At 41.1% G+C, this 19,276-nt stretch overlaps 1 protein-coding gene and 1 long non-coding RNA gene across 5 annotated transcripts; both read left to right on the top strand.

Annotated features, from left to right (window-relative positions):
• The first annotated feature begins 4,707 nt into the window (after nucleotides 1–4,707).
• On the top strand, nucleotides 4,708–5,262 carry LOC102703645 (putative cyclin-dependent kinase F-2). Its single transcript, XM_006664872.2, has one exon. It carries the CDS (start codon nucleotides 4,708–4,710, stop codon nucleotides 5,260–5,262), a length of 555 nt encoding a protein of 184 aa, XP_006664935.2.
• A 5,579-nt stretch (nucleotides 5,263–10,841) lies between these two features.
• Nucleotides 10,842–13,713, top strand: LOC107305494. 4 transcript variants are annotated; one of them, XR_001551746.2, is made up of 5 exons: nucleotides 10,842–11,017; nucleotides 11,501–11,646; nucleotides 11,751–11,950; nucleotides 12,930–13,131; nucleotides 13,253–13,713. It is a non-coding gene; the product is annotated as an uncharacterized LOC107305494 (long non-coding RNA). The 4 variants fall into 4 exon arrangements; XR_001551743.2 differs by having other exon boundaries at nucleotides 10,843–11,017; nucleotides 11,501–11,712; nucleotides 11,796–11,950; XR_001551745.2 differs by having other exon boundaries at nucleotides 10,844–11,017; nucleotides 11,796–11,950.
• Nucleotides 13,714–19,276: the final 5,563 nt, after the last annotated feature.

Below are 19,276 nucleotides of genomic sequence, written 5' to 3'. Positions count from 1 at the left end.
TATGTGTGCATCATATGTACTGTGTACAAACGGAAGAACACGTCTTAGGTAAAATTTAACTGAACGCGCTGTGGCCTTGCAGAAAATTAAACAAGACACTAAAAATTACAATCATCTGAAAAAAGAGGAGAGATGAGGAAAATGATGCTTACGTCATCGGCTGCTTCGCCGTCACCGGACGATGAAGTGCGCGGTCTTAGTTTGAGATTCCTTTGTGCATCATCGCTAGATGCCATTGATGAAGATTTTCCGCCGTTGGCCACGGTTTGTGGCAACACGACCTCGCACTCAATTTGCGAGTCCGCAAACCGAATTCTCTTCACCCTTGTCAATATTTTTCTGGTGATCTCCATGGGCGGTACACTGGGATAGCAAAAATGTGGTTACCGATTAACCCTAGTTCATTCAGAAGTAGTGCGATGGTGAAAGGAATGAGTGGGGGTGATACTGTTACTAACCTTCTGGGCAACCTTGATTGAATGAAAAAGATCGTCGTGCAAACAAATGAGGCGACGCCGGCGATCTCCCAAGAATCAGACGCGGGGAAGGGGAATGGTAGTGTTCGCCATGAACTACAATGGAAAACAAACTGCCCATAAAGTTGTGAATGGAAATAATTACGTGTTTTGAATTGACTAAATCCAGAAGATTCGTTTTCGTGAAACGGTTATATTGTAATGGCCTACCCTTGAAACAAAGTTAAAAGTTAAACTTCATCACGCATTCATCCCCCTACCAGTGTGTTAGTTAAAAATTAACTCGTATGCCTAGCATGTGTTGTCTTGTTCGATAAGTTAAACTTTAATTGCATAGTACAACAACATGATGTGCGTGCTTGCTGGTTGGCGTATCAGTTAAAAAATAACTCAATATGTGTGCGACATGTTTGAGTTAAAAATTAAACCATGTTCACTGGCTTGTATTCATGCTTTAGTAAGATAAATTTGAGTGAAACGAGTCAAAGCTTAACTCACTTTTATTCAGGTCACCCCCGCAAGTAATTCAAATAGTTAAAATTTAACTGCATCCTGTATAAACGGAGTGGTTGCTCTATTGGTAGGCGGTATGGGGTCTGGTGTGTCACGCGCTATGTACTACGTAGCGCTCAGAGCGCTATATATATATATAGCAAGACTAATACGTAAGCTATTATACACCCTACTCACTTCCAAGGCATCCCATGGCCCATCCTACCTCCCACTCTCCTCCCAAGGCCGAAAAAATACTCTCACCTCATTTAAAAGCTAGTCAAAGGGTTAATTCCATGGGTCAACCCCCTTATGGGCTTCCCCTCATGTCTATCTAAGCTCACATCTCACCTCACAGGAATTGTGTAGTAACAAGATAATAAAAATGCAATAACACGACGACTAATTCGCACTAACAATGTCGAAACATACCCATGAGTGATCTAGTTTTTTAAAATATTTTTTAAACAATATGGTTAAACATTCTTAAAAAATAATATATGAGGTGAGAGATACAGTTGTTTAAAGTTCAATATCTTAAGAAATATCTGTAAGTGCAGTAACGATATGGCTTCTATGTAGTAAAAACGCTATGTTGCTATAAAATATGTGTATTGTTAATGCACAATTACAGTAATGTCGTGATAGAAATACATTAATATCACGATAGAAGTACAGTAACATCATGACTATATATTGTTGCTACAGTACAACTAATGCATATGAGAGAGCTAAAATATTGTATTCCCAATCTTTAGAGAGTAATATCTCATATGTTTTATATTATTTTTCAAAACCGTTTTCACACATTGGTTAAAAAAATGTGATTTAAAAAACTAGATCAGTCATGACTATATTTTAACGTTGTTACTGCATTTTATAAGGCATGTTACTATATTTTTGCCTCTGTGTTACTGCACTTTTAAGACAGACGGGAGTTGACAAAGGTGAGGTATGAAGGAAGGTTAAAGGACGGGTTTGACTGGCGGAAGAGAGCTTTGACTAGGCTAGAAGAGGGGTTTTGAGCATTTGGAAGGGGGTGAGAGTCTGGGAGAGGGTTTGGGCCTTATGAGGGGAGGAGGACATACAATAGTTTATTCTAAGGGAATGCACATATTAGTTTTGCTATATATATAATATGTTGTATTTTGTGACGTTTTGATATGTGAGAGTTGATTGTTGATCGATTACATTACTTTTGGATGTTTGGATGGGTCCCTATGTTGTAAGTCTTTTGTAGATTTCTAGGATTATATATATGTGCTTTCATCGTTTCCAGAGGACATGCTAGAGATATCATATCCTAAGGCTAGCCAAAAATAAAATTTATCTTATTTTATTATCTGTAACGGGCCGTAAGAACAGCCCATAACGAGTGAATACTCCGTGACGGGCTGAGAAGATATCGGTGACGGGCTGTAATTTCAGCCTGACCAAGATATGTTTATGCCATCGAACGTATTCCCTTGGATTTTTATCGGTGACAGGCAGTAGTTCTTGCCGTTCACGGATATCTTCTCCATGATGGGCTGTAACCGCAGTCTTTGATGGGCCTAATTTAAGGCCCGTCAAAGATAACTATGATCGGTGACGGTATTTTACTCATCAATGATGTTTCAGCTTTATCAGTGATCACACTGACCAAAGCCGTATCGGTCACCAAAAGGCCTTTAGGCCTATCCAGATACCAGGTTGCTAGGACTGTTAGCAAATCTGTGTAAAATATAAAAGTAAGACATGAGGCACTGCCGGCCGGCTCACGGGGCAAAGGGTTTAAATTGGGAGTACTTATATAATCGTTTTGATATGAAATAATTGAATTCTAAACAAGGTTTACCCAAATTTAAATATTTTTTTGCAAAATTGACAAAAATCGATAAAAAGCCTGAAATTTTCAGATGAACTATACTTTTTAGGGGGTTGGTGATGCGGGAGAAATTAAAAAAAAACCGTTCCGGAATTTTGAACCCTCGTAGGAATACCGACAGTAGTGTTGTATTTTTGGTGTCATGCAGAAGTTGATTCTGTTTGATTAATCCTAGTCCGTATATGGATCTGACAAAAAGAATAAAAGCTACATCTATAATATTACAATTAAATAACAGAAAAAACATCTAAATTGTTGTAGAAATATCCGCCAACCCTTAAGTTAGACGAACATGGTTAATCTATACCATTATAAAAAGGAGTATTGATTCCGCCAATTTTTTCGTCCGTCACGGCCCATAGCCAGGCTGGAGCACGCGGCCCAAGCGCAGGGGTGTGGCAGTGGCCCAGAACGTGGCAACGCGCAGAGCGCGCGGCCCATGCGCTCGTCCGTTGACGACCTAAAGCCAGCCTCGAGCGTGCAGTGCAGCCCACAGCGCGCAGAACGCGCAGCTTCAGGCCTGCAGCCGCTCGCGCGTCTTTTGGTTCGTCTCCGTTCCGTGAATAGACTAGCGAAATAACGTGGACGGAGGAGGCTGGATAGATCGTCTCTATTTCTTCTCTTTTTTTTTCTTTTTTTAATTCTTAAAATTGTTGAAAATCCAACACATGTGTTTTTAATTTCTTTTTTCTTTTCTACATTGCTAGCTTGTTTAATTAGTTTTCTTTTCTTTTTTTCATTGCTAGCTTGTTTAATTTGTTTATGATGTTGAACATAGTTTACTATCCTTAATTATAAGCTTTTCTGTCACGTATGTTTTTCAAATTAATTATATGTTAATTATAATTTATTATTCCCATTTCAACACAATTATTTTTAAAACTTATTTTCAAAATTTATGTTAATTTGTATAATTAAAATTAACATGACCAGATATAACACATATACATTATCTTTACATATTATGAAAATAAAAAAACTATTCCGTTGTACGTTAAAAATATGCTATAATCAAAAGTAAACCAATAATCAAAAATTTATTTTAATTTGAAAAAATAAAATTTACTTAACCCGGTATAACGCACGGGCATTTTTTCTAGTACTAAACTAATTAAACACAACGAAGACACTAATCCGAGTTGGTAACACAGTTCAATTCCAAATCATCAAACGCAGCGTCCAAATCCGAGTCGCTTCCCGCGCACCTCCGCTATAACTCCCCGGCCACCGATGAAATATTCTAATCCACAGCTCCAGGGCATGGCGATCACAAAGCGAGCGGCGCGACGACGGCCTATTGTCTTAGTGTACCAACGGCGCCGTCCTGAACCAGTGGACGACGACGGCATGAGCAAGCCCAGTTCCGGCGATGTCGACGATGGCGGCGCCGCCTCGTCGACGGCGGCTCTCAGTGATCGCGTCGACGGCGGCCGGGACCCCAAGCGGCTCAGGGTGATAAGCAGTCTTCCTGTTTGCATCGGTGGCCGGTACAAGGTGCTGGCTCAGCTGGGCTCGGGCTCCTTTGGCGACGTGTACCGGGCGAAGGACACCCGCAGCGGCAACGTCGTCGCGGTGAAGTGCCTCCGGAGGGAGAACGATGATCCCGACGGGCGCTATCTCCAACGAGAGCTCGCCGGCGAGGTCCGCGCCCTCGAGGCGTGCCGGGGAGACCCGCACGTCGTGCAGATCGTCGACTATGGCGGCCACCCCGACGCGAAGACGTGGCCGGAGGCGCCCTTCATCGTGATGGAGTACGTTGGCGCCTCGCTGCAGGACGCCATCCTGCGGAGTGGCGGCAGCCCCAGCGCGAGGCGGTACGCCGAGTGCGAGGTGCGGCCGATCATGCGGCAGCTCCTCTCCGGCGTCAAGAGGATGAACGAGGCCGGCTTCATGCACCGGGATATCAAGCCGGACAACGTGCTCGTCGACGAGCACGGCAATGTCAAGATCTGCGACCTCGGGTTCGCGCGCACCAAGGCGGGGTCTCCGCCGCCGTTCTCGAACCCCGTCGCCGCGCTGCTGTACCGCGCGCCGGAGGTGCTGCTCGAGTCGACGACCTACGACGAGACGGTCGACACGTGGGCGCTCGGGTGCCTCATGGCGCTGCTCCTCGCCGGCAACCCCCTCTTCTACGGGAAGACCGAGGTGGAGATGCTCCGCGCCATCCTGGACGTCCTTGGGATGGACGACCTGACCAGGTGGAGGGGCTATGCGAACTGCATGATAAAAAAGTCGAAGATGCGGTTCGTCCGCCGGGACAGCCGTCTGCGCGAGATGTTCCCGATTCCCGGGATGATAGGTGGCGGCGGCCGTCGGCCAGAGCTGTCGCCGGCAGGGTTCGAGGTGCTGAAAGGGTTGCTGAGCTGCAACCCGGAGAGGAGGATGACGGCGGCAGAGGCTCTCGAGCAGAGGTGGTTCGAGAGTTGATGGTAGGCCAGGTCGATCAGCAGGTGCTCTGGGCTCAGTAATGATCCAGAGGTGTATTGGAGATATAGGTTGTTGTTGGTCTACTCTAATCTTGGATAATCTTGTAGCTAAAATCCATGTGTTCTATCCCTCAATTCTTTCTAGCATTTACAGTGAAATATTTAATAAGATGAACGATCAATCATTGTTATATCTATTCTATATCTATATCTATACTATTATAAAAAGCGGTAACGATTCTGCTAACAATTTTCGTTCATTGTGGGCCCCACACGGCACTGTGGGCCCCATGTGATAACCTATAAAAACGTAGAGGGCGTCCGTATAGTATGACTCCCTTTGTAGCTCACCTGTCCCGCGCACAACCAAACCAGATCGGGTCCATGGTCCAGTGGATAATATGACCTCTTCAGCGGCGTCCCGTTAAATATGAGGCTCAGTTCAGAGCACTAAGTAAAGGCCTAATATCGAGTACCAAACCAAAAAACTAATGGTTGTATTGGTAAAACGCTTATGTCGCTTGAAGAAATTTAGAATTTAGACCAGACCTTTATTTTCTTGTGGAATAAAATCTTAAATAACTAAACTGTTATATATACTTATTATATAAGAAAACTTAAACAGATTTCTAATTAAAAAATCCGCAAAACTATTACATATACTTAAGTATACTTTGTAAATCTTGAAACCCATGATTTTTGGGGGCATGTGCGGTTGCCGAACTCGCATGGGCCCGGGGACGCCCCTGTACCTCTTACGAGGCAAGAGGCCTCCGGTTCGATTGCCAAGCTTCACGTGTTGTTTTTCTTTTTTTTTAGCTGTAGCCGTTCCCGTCAGGCACTGCAGCGTTTTATCGTGGATGTTACTTCCGTTTTTTAGCTCCGCCGTTTCCGTCTGATGTTCTGTGTGATTTCATGTTTCCTTTTTCCAGCACTCGCCAGCCCGCGTGACCGCGTCGATTCTTTTTCGATGTAGCGCATGTATTTGATTTATTTCTGCGCCAGCCAGCCCGGGTCATTGATGTAGCAGCACATGCATTTGATTTTTCTGAAATTAGAGGCAAAGCCTAGCTAATTAATTATTAAAATTTTGATTTAGTCCTAAATTTGTAACGTTGTTTGTTACTTTTTTATCATCAAATATACCAAGCCAATAAATTGAAAATTTTAAAACCAAAAAATTATCCACTAAAAATTTCTCAAAACATATCATTATTATTGTGATTCTAGAGTAGATTATTTTGATTGTTGAACAAAGTTGATGAGCAAAATATTTTCACATACAAATATTTTATTTTTTTGTAAAATTTATGAACAAAATATTTTATTTGCGTTTAAAGTTTATTAATACCTATGCATAAAGTTTATGACTTTACTTACGTATTTTTCAAATATAAAAACTGGTCTAGGGATTGGCACAGAAGCGAGGCAATGCCACTAAGATTAAAGTACGTTACTTCAGTTTAAGTTGGTTGAATATATTACACTTCTCCATGCCTTCAGTCAATTACATATTCTCCCTTAGTATTTACAAGGTTAGCGTGAATATAATTCAAGTATTGAGCTATGGAGCACACACGCACATTTAGTGGAAAGGAAAGTGGCAACGCGCATGCTAACCAATGTTTCATATTTAGTCAAAATATGTTCAAATTTCAGAGTTAATGTGCGTTTGGTGTATAGAACTTTTTTATCTCCATGAGGAGTCAGAAACAGGATTATCCACAGGGGAAGAAAAGGAAAAGAAAGAAGAGTAAAATAAAGAGGAAATGAAGAAGAAGAAGAAAAGAAAGAAGATAAGATAGAAGAAAACAAAAAGGAAAGGAAAAACAAAAAGGAAAGGAAAAGCTATGAATTCAGAATTTAAACCAGGAGAGAGATTTATCGTATGGTTCACATAATTAATTAATTATTACTGAGTTCTATATATATTAAGTGGTTTATTCTTTTTTACTCGTTGCGAAGCACGGGCAACGTTGCTAGTATTTTATATATATATATACACTAGAAAATAACCCGTTCGTTGCTACGGGTAAAAGTAACTTTAAATGTACATAAGTACTATGAGAAACACAATCCTAACCTATGTAAACAACAATGATAGAAATAGAACACTCTATGTCAATTGGTTATGTTTTTTTATGGTGAAAAAATTTGTCCATCAGATTTAAATCATAGATCATTGTATTTATAGCTAATTTTTTTGGGTACTAAAGGATGTTCATGTTGATTTTGTCCATCAAGGCTGTGCTAGACTGCGTGAGTGTCACACTATGGCAGTCTAGGTGGACTGAGATTATATAAACCATGTTATATGAATCAACTCACATATAAGTATATGTTTTGGCTAAGAATTACCGAGTGCTAAATATAAATAAAAATAAAACAATTTATAGATATAGCAAACTAAATGAATGAAAGAAAAAAAAGTTGTTTTGCTAGAACGACCTGCGGGACGCTCAGCATGAATGTGACTCGGACAGCCTGAAGGAAAGTAGACAACAGCGTGGGTGCAACCCACTCGGGTGAGCACGCGGCACACGGGCCGCCACCATGGCGCGGGGGCACAGCCTGCGACGCAGCGGCCGTGGCCCACGATCACACCATGGCCGCAGCAAGTCGTTAGCGGAATACGAATACGTTACGAAAAATAATACGTATACGGATGGTGGATGAAATTTTTTTACAGAATCATTACTGCTTTTTATATAATAGTATAGATATATAATGATTCTGTCTAAATTTTGGTCTGTCGTCCTGGCCTACCAGGGTGTGCGTGAGCCGTCGTCCTAGCCGAACAGGCCACAACAGCAGCGTTGTTCGTGACCAGGACTTTTCTCTCGCCCGCTGGCTGGCTGCTGCTGCGTGGGAAGAAGAGGAAAGCAACGTCCTACGTGACAGAATTTTTTGAATTTTGAATTTTATTTATTAAATAATTTAAAAATTTATTTTACATTTCAAAAAATTACAAAACTAACCTCCTGCCACCCTCTGGGAGGGCGGAAAGGTGACGTGATAAACGGCCACTCGGTCGCAACGAACGGCGGAAACGGTGGCACGGCAAATTTTGCACTTAGGCCCTTTTCGCCCTCTGTAAGGGCGGCAAAGACCTAAATGCAAAATTTGTCGTGCCACCCGGTAATTTTTCCATTGAACTGCGGTTAGATACATATATATATATATAACATATGTAATTATTAGATCATAAATAGTTCCTTGGCTCAGTGATTACTATATCTCTTTTCTATTTAGGAGACCTAAGCTCGAATCTTCACAAGAGCATATTTTCTTCCTATTTTTGTCAGCCCGAAAAAAATCAAATAAAATATGCTGCTAGTCTCCTATACAGAAAAGTGGGTCAATGACCACTGAGCTATGATAGTAATTGCGATCAAATAATTACATATGTTATACATATACGTATCTGAAGCGTGGTTCGATCAAAAAATTCTCGTTTCAAACGAAAAATTCCCGGGCGGCATGGGCAGAAAGGGCCTAAATGCAAAATTTGCTATGCCGCCGTTACGGACCGTTCGTTGCGACCGAGTGACCGTTTGCTACGTCATCTTTCCGCCCTCCTAGAGGACGGCAGGAGGTTAGTTTTATGATTTTTTGAAATGCAAAATTAAATTGGTAAATTATTTAATAAATAAAATTCAAAATTCAAAAAAATCCTACGCGACCAGGGCTTATCTCTCGTTCGCTCGCTCGCTGGCTGCTGCTGCGTGGGAACCCGACCGCGAAACCGTGTGCGTGCGTGACTGAGTGCTCCTGACCCAGTCGGTGCGCCATGTTCGCGTCGTTTGCGCCGTATCGTATCCGGATACGTATCCGATTCCATTTTGAAGTAACCTCCCTTCAAATTCGCAGACCTTTAAAAAAAAAACCATTGCAAATTATTGTAAAAAACAATGCAAATTGTTAATAGTGTTTTAGTTCGTAACAGTTAAAGTGCCGTCTTCTCTTTTGTTTCAGTATAAACTTAGAGATTTGCTCTGGTCCAACAAAAAGTAACTCGAGATACCGGTACCTCATGGTATCAAATTATTTTTCACCATTAGATCTATCTCAGCAGGATGAACACAGTTAGATCAACGATCCGTGAGGTATCGGTATCTCGAAGTATTTTTTATTGGATCAGAGCAAATCTCATGAACTTAATATATAAAATGCTTTATACATATAAATTTATATATGAAAACTTTATATATATACTATTATATATCTATCGCTATTATTATAAAAAGGAATAATAATTTCGCCAAAATTTCGTACGTAAATGAGTGGTAGTCGGTATTACAGAATGCCAAAAAAGTATCAGGACATCCGTGTCGGGTGCACAATACCCGACACAGATGGGCAGGTGAGCCGAAGGATCAGAAGACCAAAGTTGCTGTGATCTAAGGTGGACAAAAGTCCGGTATTTCACGAGAGGAGCAAACGTATTGATACCAGATATCACTTCGTTCGGGAGTGCATGCACGGAAAAAAGGAAGTGTTGAGCTTAAGTTCATTAACAGAGGGGCAGCTAGCAGATATCTTGACCAGTTAATTTCCAGGAGCTGCGGACTCAGAAGTAGTCTGATTGCACAAGGCTTTGGGAGTGATTGTTAGAGTAATCCTCGTGCAGGCTGCATTTTGTTTCATAGCGGCATGACTTTGCTTGTTTTTCCTTCCCGTTGTTCAGTCAAAACCTGCGTATGCACGTTTCTCAGGTTCATAGGCATGCACCTAGGATTCTTCTGGGCAGAGACTTGCTGCGTTCTCGTCGTGCTCAGTCGTAATGTAACCTTCAGAAGATCTCGCAAGCATTCGTGGAGGTGGGATGGCGCGTCCAGATCGGATCGTGGCAGAGAAATCGGGGTGATTTAGTTGTAACCCTTGCATATAAAAAGAGGAGGAAGAAATACTGTCTCCAGTTTCTTTGAACTTTGCTAATTCCTCTGCTCCCTTCAGAAACTTGCTGGATTGGCAGCAGTGCTTTGGAGTGTGATCGTGAGTGCTCCGGCGAGCTACTGTTCCGACTCATCCGTTAACATAGAACACTTGAAACCTGCTGGAAGATCCACTTCCCAGCTGCACAGCCTTTTAGATATCATGGAGTCCAAGAGTTGTAGTGGCATCTGTTCAAACAACAGCGGAAGGGAAAAGTGACAGCGAAAGGGAAAAGTGACAAAAAGTTAACAAGTCTGATGCAGCAGTTTACAGCCGGTGCCTACCGCACTGCATGATAAAGGCAGACACCATGCCCTATCTTGCATTCTGAATTTCCTACATGGAGATGGAAGCAGGGTTCTCGTTAACGCCCTAACCGAGCTGTCTGCGAGGGAGCGGCATGGTAAATCGGCGGTAACCGTTTATGAATTTGAACCAAATTTGAAAAATTTGATACAATTTGAAAACAAATATACATGTGGTAGAGTTGATTTTGTAGTAAACATGGGTGCAAGAAATACATAAAAAAAACGTAGATTTGGACATAATAAAAAATTAAAAGTGAAAATTGGTTCAGAAAATAGTAAAATTGCACAGTTGGACAGTGGCCCAACAAGGCCCAAACTAGGGGAGGGACCAATAATTGTGTTCCCCCGGCCAGACAGTGCAACCACGGGGGGAAATGCTCGAGCACGCAGCAAGGAGAGGAGAGGAGGCCAACACCGGCCGCAGCGCCGCCAGATCCGCCCTCCCTACCGCCGGATGAGAGCAAATCGCGCGGGAAGGGCGGTAACCGCACGGGAAGACACCAGCACCGCGCAGTAAGCTTCGGTTACCTCGGCGCTCTGATTTTTTTACCGGCTTGATTGTGGCGCTGTAACCGTGTGATATTGGGCGATTTTCCAGTGATTCGCACGGTTTGAGCTTCAAATCCGGACGTTTGCTGTGGTAGAAGTATATGTAGTTGACAACAATGCAAACATATGTTTATTTGGCGACCCATAATTATGCTTTGCAGGTTTCAAAAGAAGTCATATTGCACTTGTATTTTACATTTGTAAGTTCACTTGAGCCATATGTGTGGGTAGTGGCACATGGTAGTTATAGTTATGTGGTCTATTTGTAAGTATTATGTCAATATGTGACACAAAATGGTTGATGAATGCTTCAGTACTTTTTCTACATATTTTATCATATTTGTAACATGCTGGTACTTAATTTTGTATTATGATACATATTTGTAAGACGTAGTGACATTAACGTAGGTAAATGTCCTGATTTATTTCGTACCTCCATGGATACAGGTGAATTATGGCGGATATGCATCCCATCCAAGTTGCGTGGGAACATGGAGACCCAGCGGGCCATGGATTTCGTTGCAAGTACTGTGGAGTTAAAAGAAGCAGTGGAGGCGCAACCACGTTCAAGCAACACCTAGCAAATGTTGGAGGTGGTGTGAAACATTGCAACCATAGCTATTTTTTCTTATTTTCACTCTTCAATGTCACAAATATAGGTACATAATATTTGTCCTATTTTTCTTATATTTTCTAGATTTTTTTCAAATCATTGAGCATTCGCGTGCTGCGGATTGAACAGGGCATGGTTACCGCGCAATATCGCACGGTAACGCGAGAAACCGTGCGGTTACCGAGTTTACCTGCAAGGTTTCATTCATCGCGGTTTTTGCGGTATACACGGTTACCGTGCGGTAACCGTGCCACCGCACTGCCACGGCACGGACAGCAGGAACGGTAAGTTGAACCCTGGATGGAAGTTCATTGGCCTAACATTGAACATAACAGTTTGTAAGTTGAAATGCATAGGTAATCCCTCATGCTCCTTCTTGTCTGGTATTTTAGAATCCATGCTTCCAATACTGTCTATTTGATTTTTTTTGTTAAACTTAATTATATCACCAAATAAGCAGCTAATCGGGCAATATTTATGATTTTTTTGAGAAATATTATTATTTTTAGGCAAAATTTGCTACAAGACATCGAAAAAACACGTAATTAGCCGGTGGACACCGTAAGATTACGAATTTGCTGCAGGGCACCACAAAAGTGTGGTAATTAGCTATAGGGTGCTCCGGCCAATTTTTTATTATTTTCGGAGTCAAAAATTCTAAAAATGACGAGATTGCCTTGGCGGCTAACCCGTTATGTTGACTGGGTCTAGTCGAACCAGACCCAGTTGGTCTCGGCGCCGCACCACACCTGAACCCTAGCCTAGAAGGCAAGTGAGCAGGCGACGACAGTGGCGACACAACGTCTATAAGGGCATATAACGGGTTGGCCACCAAGGGCAATCTCGTCATTTTTAGAATTTTTGACTTCAAAAATAATAATAAATTGGCCTATAGCTAATTACCACACTTTTATAGTGCCCCTGCAGCAAATTCATGATCTTACGGTGTCCACCAGCTAATTACGCGTTTTTTCGATGTCCTGTAGCAAATTTTGCCTTATTTTTATGGAAAATCACAAAATTGGAGGTTGTTTCAGGGAAATCGCAAAATTAGGAGCATTTTGAACTGTCGTAGGTCGATAGGTACATATTGAACGGCCAGAGTTCGACTGGGCACCCGATCGAACGAATGCGACGTCGACGAGGCAGTTCGACAGGGTCCCTGTCATCCTTCCATTGTTCAACAGGGCATAGACAGTAGCCTATTGAACACTAGAATTTTGACTGCCGACTTTTTTCGACTGACATCGGTTTATAAAACAGCCTATTGAACATCTGAAGATCGACAGGCTCACGGGCGTGGGCTGTCGAACAGCCGTTGGTCGACATGGCACGCGGTGGCAGGAGGTGGGCCCAATCGCCCTTCTCTCGTTTGATAGGCCCTCCTGCCGAATAGCAGCATGTCGACGAGCCCCTATCGACCATCCTATGTTCGATAGGTCCCTAATTTTGCGAATTTTCGAAGGTGGTCTCCAATTTTACGATTTTCCATAAAAATAATAATATTTCTCAAAAAATTCCAATATTTACGGCACCATCCGCGGATCAAAGAACTTACTGGCAATTTCTTCTACGTGACAATGCAGACGGAGTCCTTGGCACGAACGACTGATCGACGTCGCCGTCTCCGACATGACCCCCTTGAACACGTACTCTGCTGAAACCATGCCCGTATCTGCCTTCCCAGCACTCATAGAACCAGATCTTACCACGAGGAGGTATACGGTGGAGGGAACAGGGAGCCGGCGGTCGTCAGCAGTGGTGAGAGCGGAGACGGTGGAGGCTGGAGTTGGAGCCATCAACGCGAGGGAGGCCAGGTGGCATTTTTAGCCATCGGAGTTGAAGAATGATAAATGACGTATGAATTATGAGTAAAATATATTTATGTACTATAGGGTAGTTAGAGTATCCACGACAATGATGACCTGGAGGTATCAGTATGTGTTTAGGCCGACAGTAAGAAAATGGGAAGCAAACATAGTTAGCGAGGAGGCAATTGGTTTGTTATACTTTCATGTCCACCAATATATTGTTACAGTGTAATTTACTTCTCCGCTTTGATTATCCCTTATAATGGTGGAATTTTTAGAATATTCGACAACGAAGCCTCAGTGCTCGATGCAAAGGCATGATAGCTAGATGACAGATTTCACTGAAATCATATTAAGGCACGAGGAAGACCTGTGCCAAACACTTTGGAATGTGGAGGACAGCATGTTGCCATCTATGCCTCTATTTTATAATGTAAGTCTTTCTAGCATTCTATAGATTTACATGGGTGTTAATCTAGAGATATATACAAATATTATCCGTACAGCAAAAATGATTTTTAGAGACGACGGTACGTGAAAATTATAGTCGGGTGGATCATTGGTTGTCTTTGAAAGATGATCTAAGTGACTGTTAGGTTATACGCCTCCTGCAAAATGATTTTTAGAGGAAACCCATAAGGAGATAAAAAATCCATTACTTTGTCAGTTGGGCCACTTTATGGGCTGGTCTGCAAAAATCATTTTTTGCAGATGGGGTAAGGAGGAGATAAGATCACATAGCCATCCCCCTCTCATCCACTCTTTCTCTCGCCTCTCCACGCATTGCTCTAATCTCCCTCCACGCTCGATGATGGCACGGGATCCTATAGACACGGCGACGAGCAGGACATGGTAGCTCCGAGCACCCATGGAGTCAGATTTGGCTGCGGCAGCCCCTGGCAGTCCGGATCCATCCATTCAGATCTTAACTAGATCCGGCGTGGCGGTGACAACACAAACATGCACGGTTTGCAATGGAGTGATAGCGACGGTAGCCGGGTCAGGCTACATGAACACGAGGAGGCTAGATCTCGTGGAGGCGGCAACGATGGCAACAACGATAGCGGCAAGCCGCATGCAGACCAACACATGCGGCAACAACGACGACAACTGGATCTGGCTACGCTGTTCGTGAGGAGGGTACATCTGGCGAAGGTGGCGAAGACGTTGATGACGACATCGATGGTGATAGCCAGCCGACAACCAGTGTTGGGATGGAGCAATTATGCGACTTTTATTTTTTTTCTTGGAGTTATCACATGAAATTATTATTACGTATGGTGCTCTTTATCCACCACCTACATAAATTAATTTTTGCAGGTGGCGGATGGTACAGGCCGCCTACAAAAATACATATTTGCAAGCAATGGATGGGGTGCACCACTTGTAAAGATGTATTTTTGCAGGCGGTTAGTAGGTAATCAATTGCCTTTTGCTGCCACTCCTACCTATAAAATACAATTTGACCGTCTATAATTTTTTTACCGAGTAGCACCGTCAAGAGATGAATATAGGTATACTGAAAGTCTTATAATATAAAACGGATCGAGTACTATTTTGAGTGCCTTTTCGCTTGCCTTTTGTCTACATCGCTGACACGATGCGAATCTCTGTTTCCAGGCGCTACGTGTGTTTTCATTGTTCTTTTAGGCCGCGTTCAGCTAGGGTGGTAAGTTATCTAACCACCCTTGTTTTCCGCGGCTACAAAGTTGTTTTTAAAAATTCTTATTAATATATTTTATTTTTTTAATAATTAATAATTAATTAATAATATACTAATCTATTACTACGATTTCCGCGCCAGATAACTAACCCTCCCCACCCCACTACCAGGCGCAGCCTAAGTAGTCTCTTTGGATACCTTTCAGGATATGTGTCTACACGAAAAAAATAAAGGAATTCAGGATGGTAGTTCATGCTCATAACTTCTGCGATGTCATGTAGCTATTGCTTTAACTCAATCATGGTACTCTCTGTTTTTGCATTCTAAATCACAGTACTAATTCATGACATTCCGCTGCCTTTTTCTAAATTACAACACTACGGCTGTGTCCTTTTTTGGTGATGTGTAATAAAAGATGAAAGATTACCTTTTTTTTAATAGTTATTTAATGGTATAAATAATAAAATTAACTATAAAAAAACTGAAAATATACTCGAGAAAGGAATGACGAACTTCAATATAGAAACTTTTTTATCAAATAGATCAGGAAGCGTGTGTAATATTCACTTTTGACGTTAAAAGAAGGTATGTGAGGGCACGTTTTTGCATTAATATTCACTTGTGAGGGTTTGATTTGTTATCTTTCATTTCTTCGATCTGATTATGAATTTATGATCGTTCTGTAGTGTTTCAATTGTCTCTTTATAAATACCTTATACCTATGTGCTAATGAGGTATATATGTGAAAATGCTTTTGTGTTTCATGAACTCTCTTACGGACGAACTATTACTATCATGATTAGGGTGTGGAACAAAATATTCGGATTACATTGGATTTTAGGAGCATTCCAATTCCTGGAAGGGGTATTTTTGTTTTTATGGAGTATGCATTATAAGAATCATAGAGATTTACGGTTTTGGGACATATTCTTAATTCGGGGTAGCACATGTTTCTAGCATTTGGTGCAATCTCCGCTCCTGTTTAGCAGACGTACCCTGTAATCTTGCAGTCGTACGTCTCGCCAGCAATTAAAGGATAAAACATTGCTTTCTTGCAGCATCCTACCGTTTGTGAAAATCGATTTTTATTACCGGGGCATATAAGGCCACGTACAGCCAGCAAAAATGGAGTTCCACATTTTTTTTATTTTGATTTTTCAGCGCAAAAACTAAAATAAAAGGTATTTTGATTTTACTGAGCATTTATAACGTAACTGTCCATCCTTGTTGACATTTTAGGATTTTTTTTGAATTAAATTCATAAGTATGTGATTTCAATGATTTAAACACAAGACCTCTCTCTCCACACCTATCACGTTACCATTTTACTACGAAGCTGTTGTTATGTATATTTAGAATGCTATCGTTTTGATTTCCATTGTTTGAAACTTAAAATCTTTATTTGTTTCCTTAAATGATTTTAAGTAAAAAAAGTCATGAACTACAAAGTTGTAGATCTTAGCTCCACAGTTTTTATAAGATCATAGTTATGATCAATATTTTGTGATGAACAATTAGCTTGTAAATTAATTTATTAATAGAATTTGGTTTGGAAACAGTTATGGTGTCGGTGTCGGTGCATGTATGTAACTAATATGAGTCAGATTGCGATATCTGTGTCCAGAAACGGTTGGTTTGTCTCTATGTGTGCAGGTAACTTGAGGTCAACTGTGTTCAATGGCGAGGATTGTGACTAGGTTCAGGGAGGAACTGAGGTCTGTTTGGTCAGTATGTCATGTGACTAGGTTCAGGGAGGAACTGAGGTCTAGAGTCGTGATCCTTGGAGATCAATATCGATCAACTGTGGTGGGATCGTGACTAGACTTAGGGAGGAGCCAAGATCCGGACGATTGAGGATGCCGGGTGACGACGTTAAATGCGAGAGGATACATAGTGGAGAAATACCATATAGTGAAGAAATCATAACGGGCTTCACATATTGTATATGTAAGTGTCGGAAAAATAGCGAAGTAAATCACATCAAAATTGGATAAGTAAAAGGAAATGAGTCTGCTACAGAACGTGGTGGTACAGTACTCATGGGTTACTGGATCACGATCACTGCAGAGCGCCGGGTCAGACCGCCTTAGGACGTCGCGTTACTGCAGCGCACGAACCCTGTAGCACATATATTTACTGTACCATAGAGGTGGGCTTTTTGAAATCAGATTCTAATTAGCGATAATTTTAGATGGATGAGTCGTGCTAGGATAAGACTGTTGGAGTTTATAAAATGAATTGTCCGTCTTTCCCTATTAACTTAAAGCTGGTAGGTGCAACTGGCTAGCACATGCAACTTAGCATTACAGCTAGAGTTTCTCGAGTTCAAATCCTAGCTACCGCACTCCGCTAAAACTTTTGGATCCTACAACTTTGACAGTGATTATGTGTTCATATGAGGTTATTTTATAAATATATCTTTAATCCTAAAATGAATATTTGGAACATAAATGATCTGAAATATAAAGATTTTCAAGTAAAAGTTTTAAATTCATTCAATTATACATGTTTGGCAGTGGTTTTCAACTAAAAGTTCTAAATGTCATTGAGTTCTACAAGTTTAGTATATATTCATTTTCAAAGGTACAAATACATACTTTTTTTCTAAAACTGATTTTCGTTGGCAGACCACTTACGCGCCTGCCGGTGAAAATCGATTTTGACTGACGAAGAGTTAAGATAACGTGATTTTCACTAGAAGACATCTTTTCATCCATGAGATGTTGTCACAACGAATCGATCAACTTGATTATATGTTTAGCATGCTTCTTTATTTTATATCATGGGGTTAGTACACATTAGTAATTGCACGTGAGGTATTATTTCCCCTGATGGATCGGGTGTGACTTTCTTGTTTCTCTGAGTTTCTTTTTGGTTTTTCTAGCTAATCTGATGCTTGTTAGTACAAATTTCATCAGTTTCAAGGCTTTCTACACTTTAGGTTCCTTTTCCCCGTTTAGCTAATATGGTATACTGTCTACATTTTTCCATTTGGATCACATCTCCATCTCTTCCTTGCTCATGAACCGACAATGTTCGCTAACGAATTTGTTTTCAACACTCTTAGCCTGTGAAAGAGCATAACCCGATGCAACACATCGACTTGACCTCAAGATCTAATACAACACAACATGGATTAACCATCTCACCTATGAACACATTCTGTCTTCTCTGTATGGTTTCAAATAAAAATATAATCAATTATAAAGTTATAGATCTGGTAATAACAGACACTTTGATATGTGGGATTATTCCGTTCGAGGTCATTTGAAAAATTCAGACAATTAGTTTTCAAAAATGATCTCAACTTACAATGCATATTTTGTGATATAAACTAACCCAAATAAAGATATTGTCAATTATGAAATTTTAGATTTGGTTAATTTGTACAACTTTGATATTAGGCACATCTCCATCTGAGGTCATTTGAGCAAATTCAAATTTTCAATGTTAAAAATATATCTCATAACTTATGATACATATTTGGTGATGAAACCTATCTCAAATAAAAATGTTACTAGTTATAAACGTGTAGATCTGGTTAAAATATACAACTTTGATATTGGTTATACCTTCATCAGAGGTCATTTGTAAAATTTGAATTTTACTTCATCCGTGGCGGGGCATAACTAGGACCAGCCACATGTACATTGTCCCACCTGTAATAGTTCATATGATTGCACCTATCACAGATGATCTATATATGTGATAGGCCGTGCATATCTCCATACCCTGTCATGGGTCATGTTGCCACCCATCATAGGTAACAAGCTCCATAATGGGTCTTTGGTCCCTGTCACATGTGGTCCCTTAACAATGATCATATCAGTGGTGGTGGTTCAGTCTGACATTTCGGAGCTTGTATTTCTGAAATACTTTTGTTTTCAACATTTTTTTTCATCTTTTTTCACTGCTTGCTTAAACTTTGTTTATAGAAAGGGCAAGCGACGCTGAGTAATCAAGTTAGTAGAAAATAGGCTTTGTATGTGCCATTTTACAAGGGCAATCTCTATTCTTTAACGTTGAGTCTTCGAGCTAATCTCTATTGCTTAGCCTGGCAGACATGTATGTTGTAATAACTGGTCTATTTCAGGTTGTTTGAAACGTATATAAATGCATGCATATGATACCAAACT

The sequence above is a fragment of the Oryza brachyantha genome, chromosome 12 (genome assembly GCF_000231095.2).
Source record: "Oryza brachyantha chromosome 12, ObraRS2, whole genome shotgun sequence".
NCBI lineage: Eukaryota > Viridiplantae > Streptophyta > Magnoliopsida > Poales > Poaceae > Oryza > Oryza brachyantha.
Note: the sequence above shows the minus strand (reverse complement) of the source record. Positions and strands in the feature narration are given on the sequence as shown.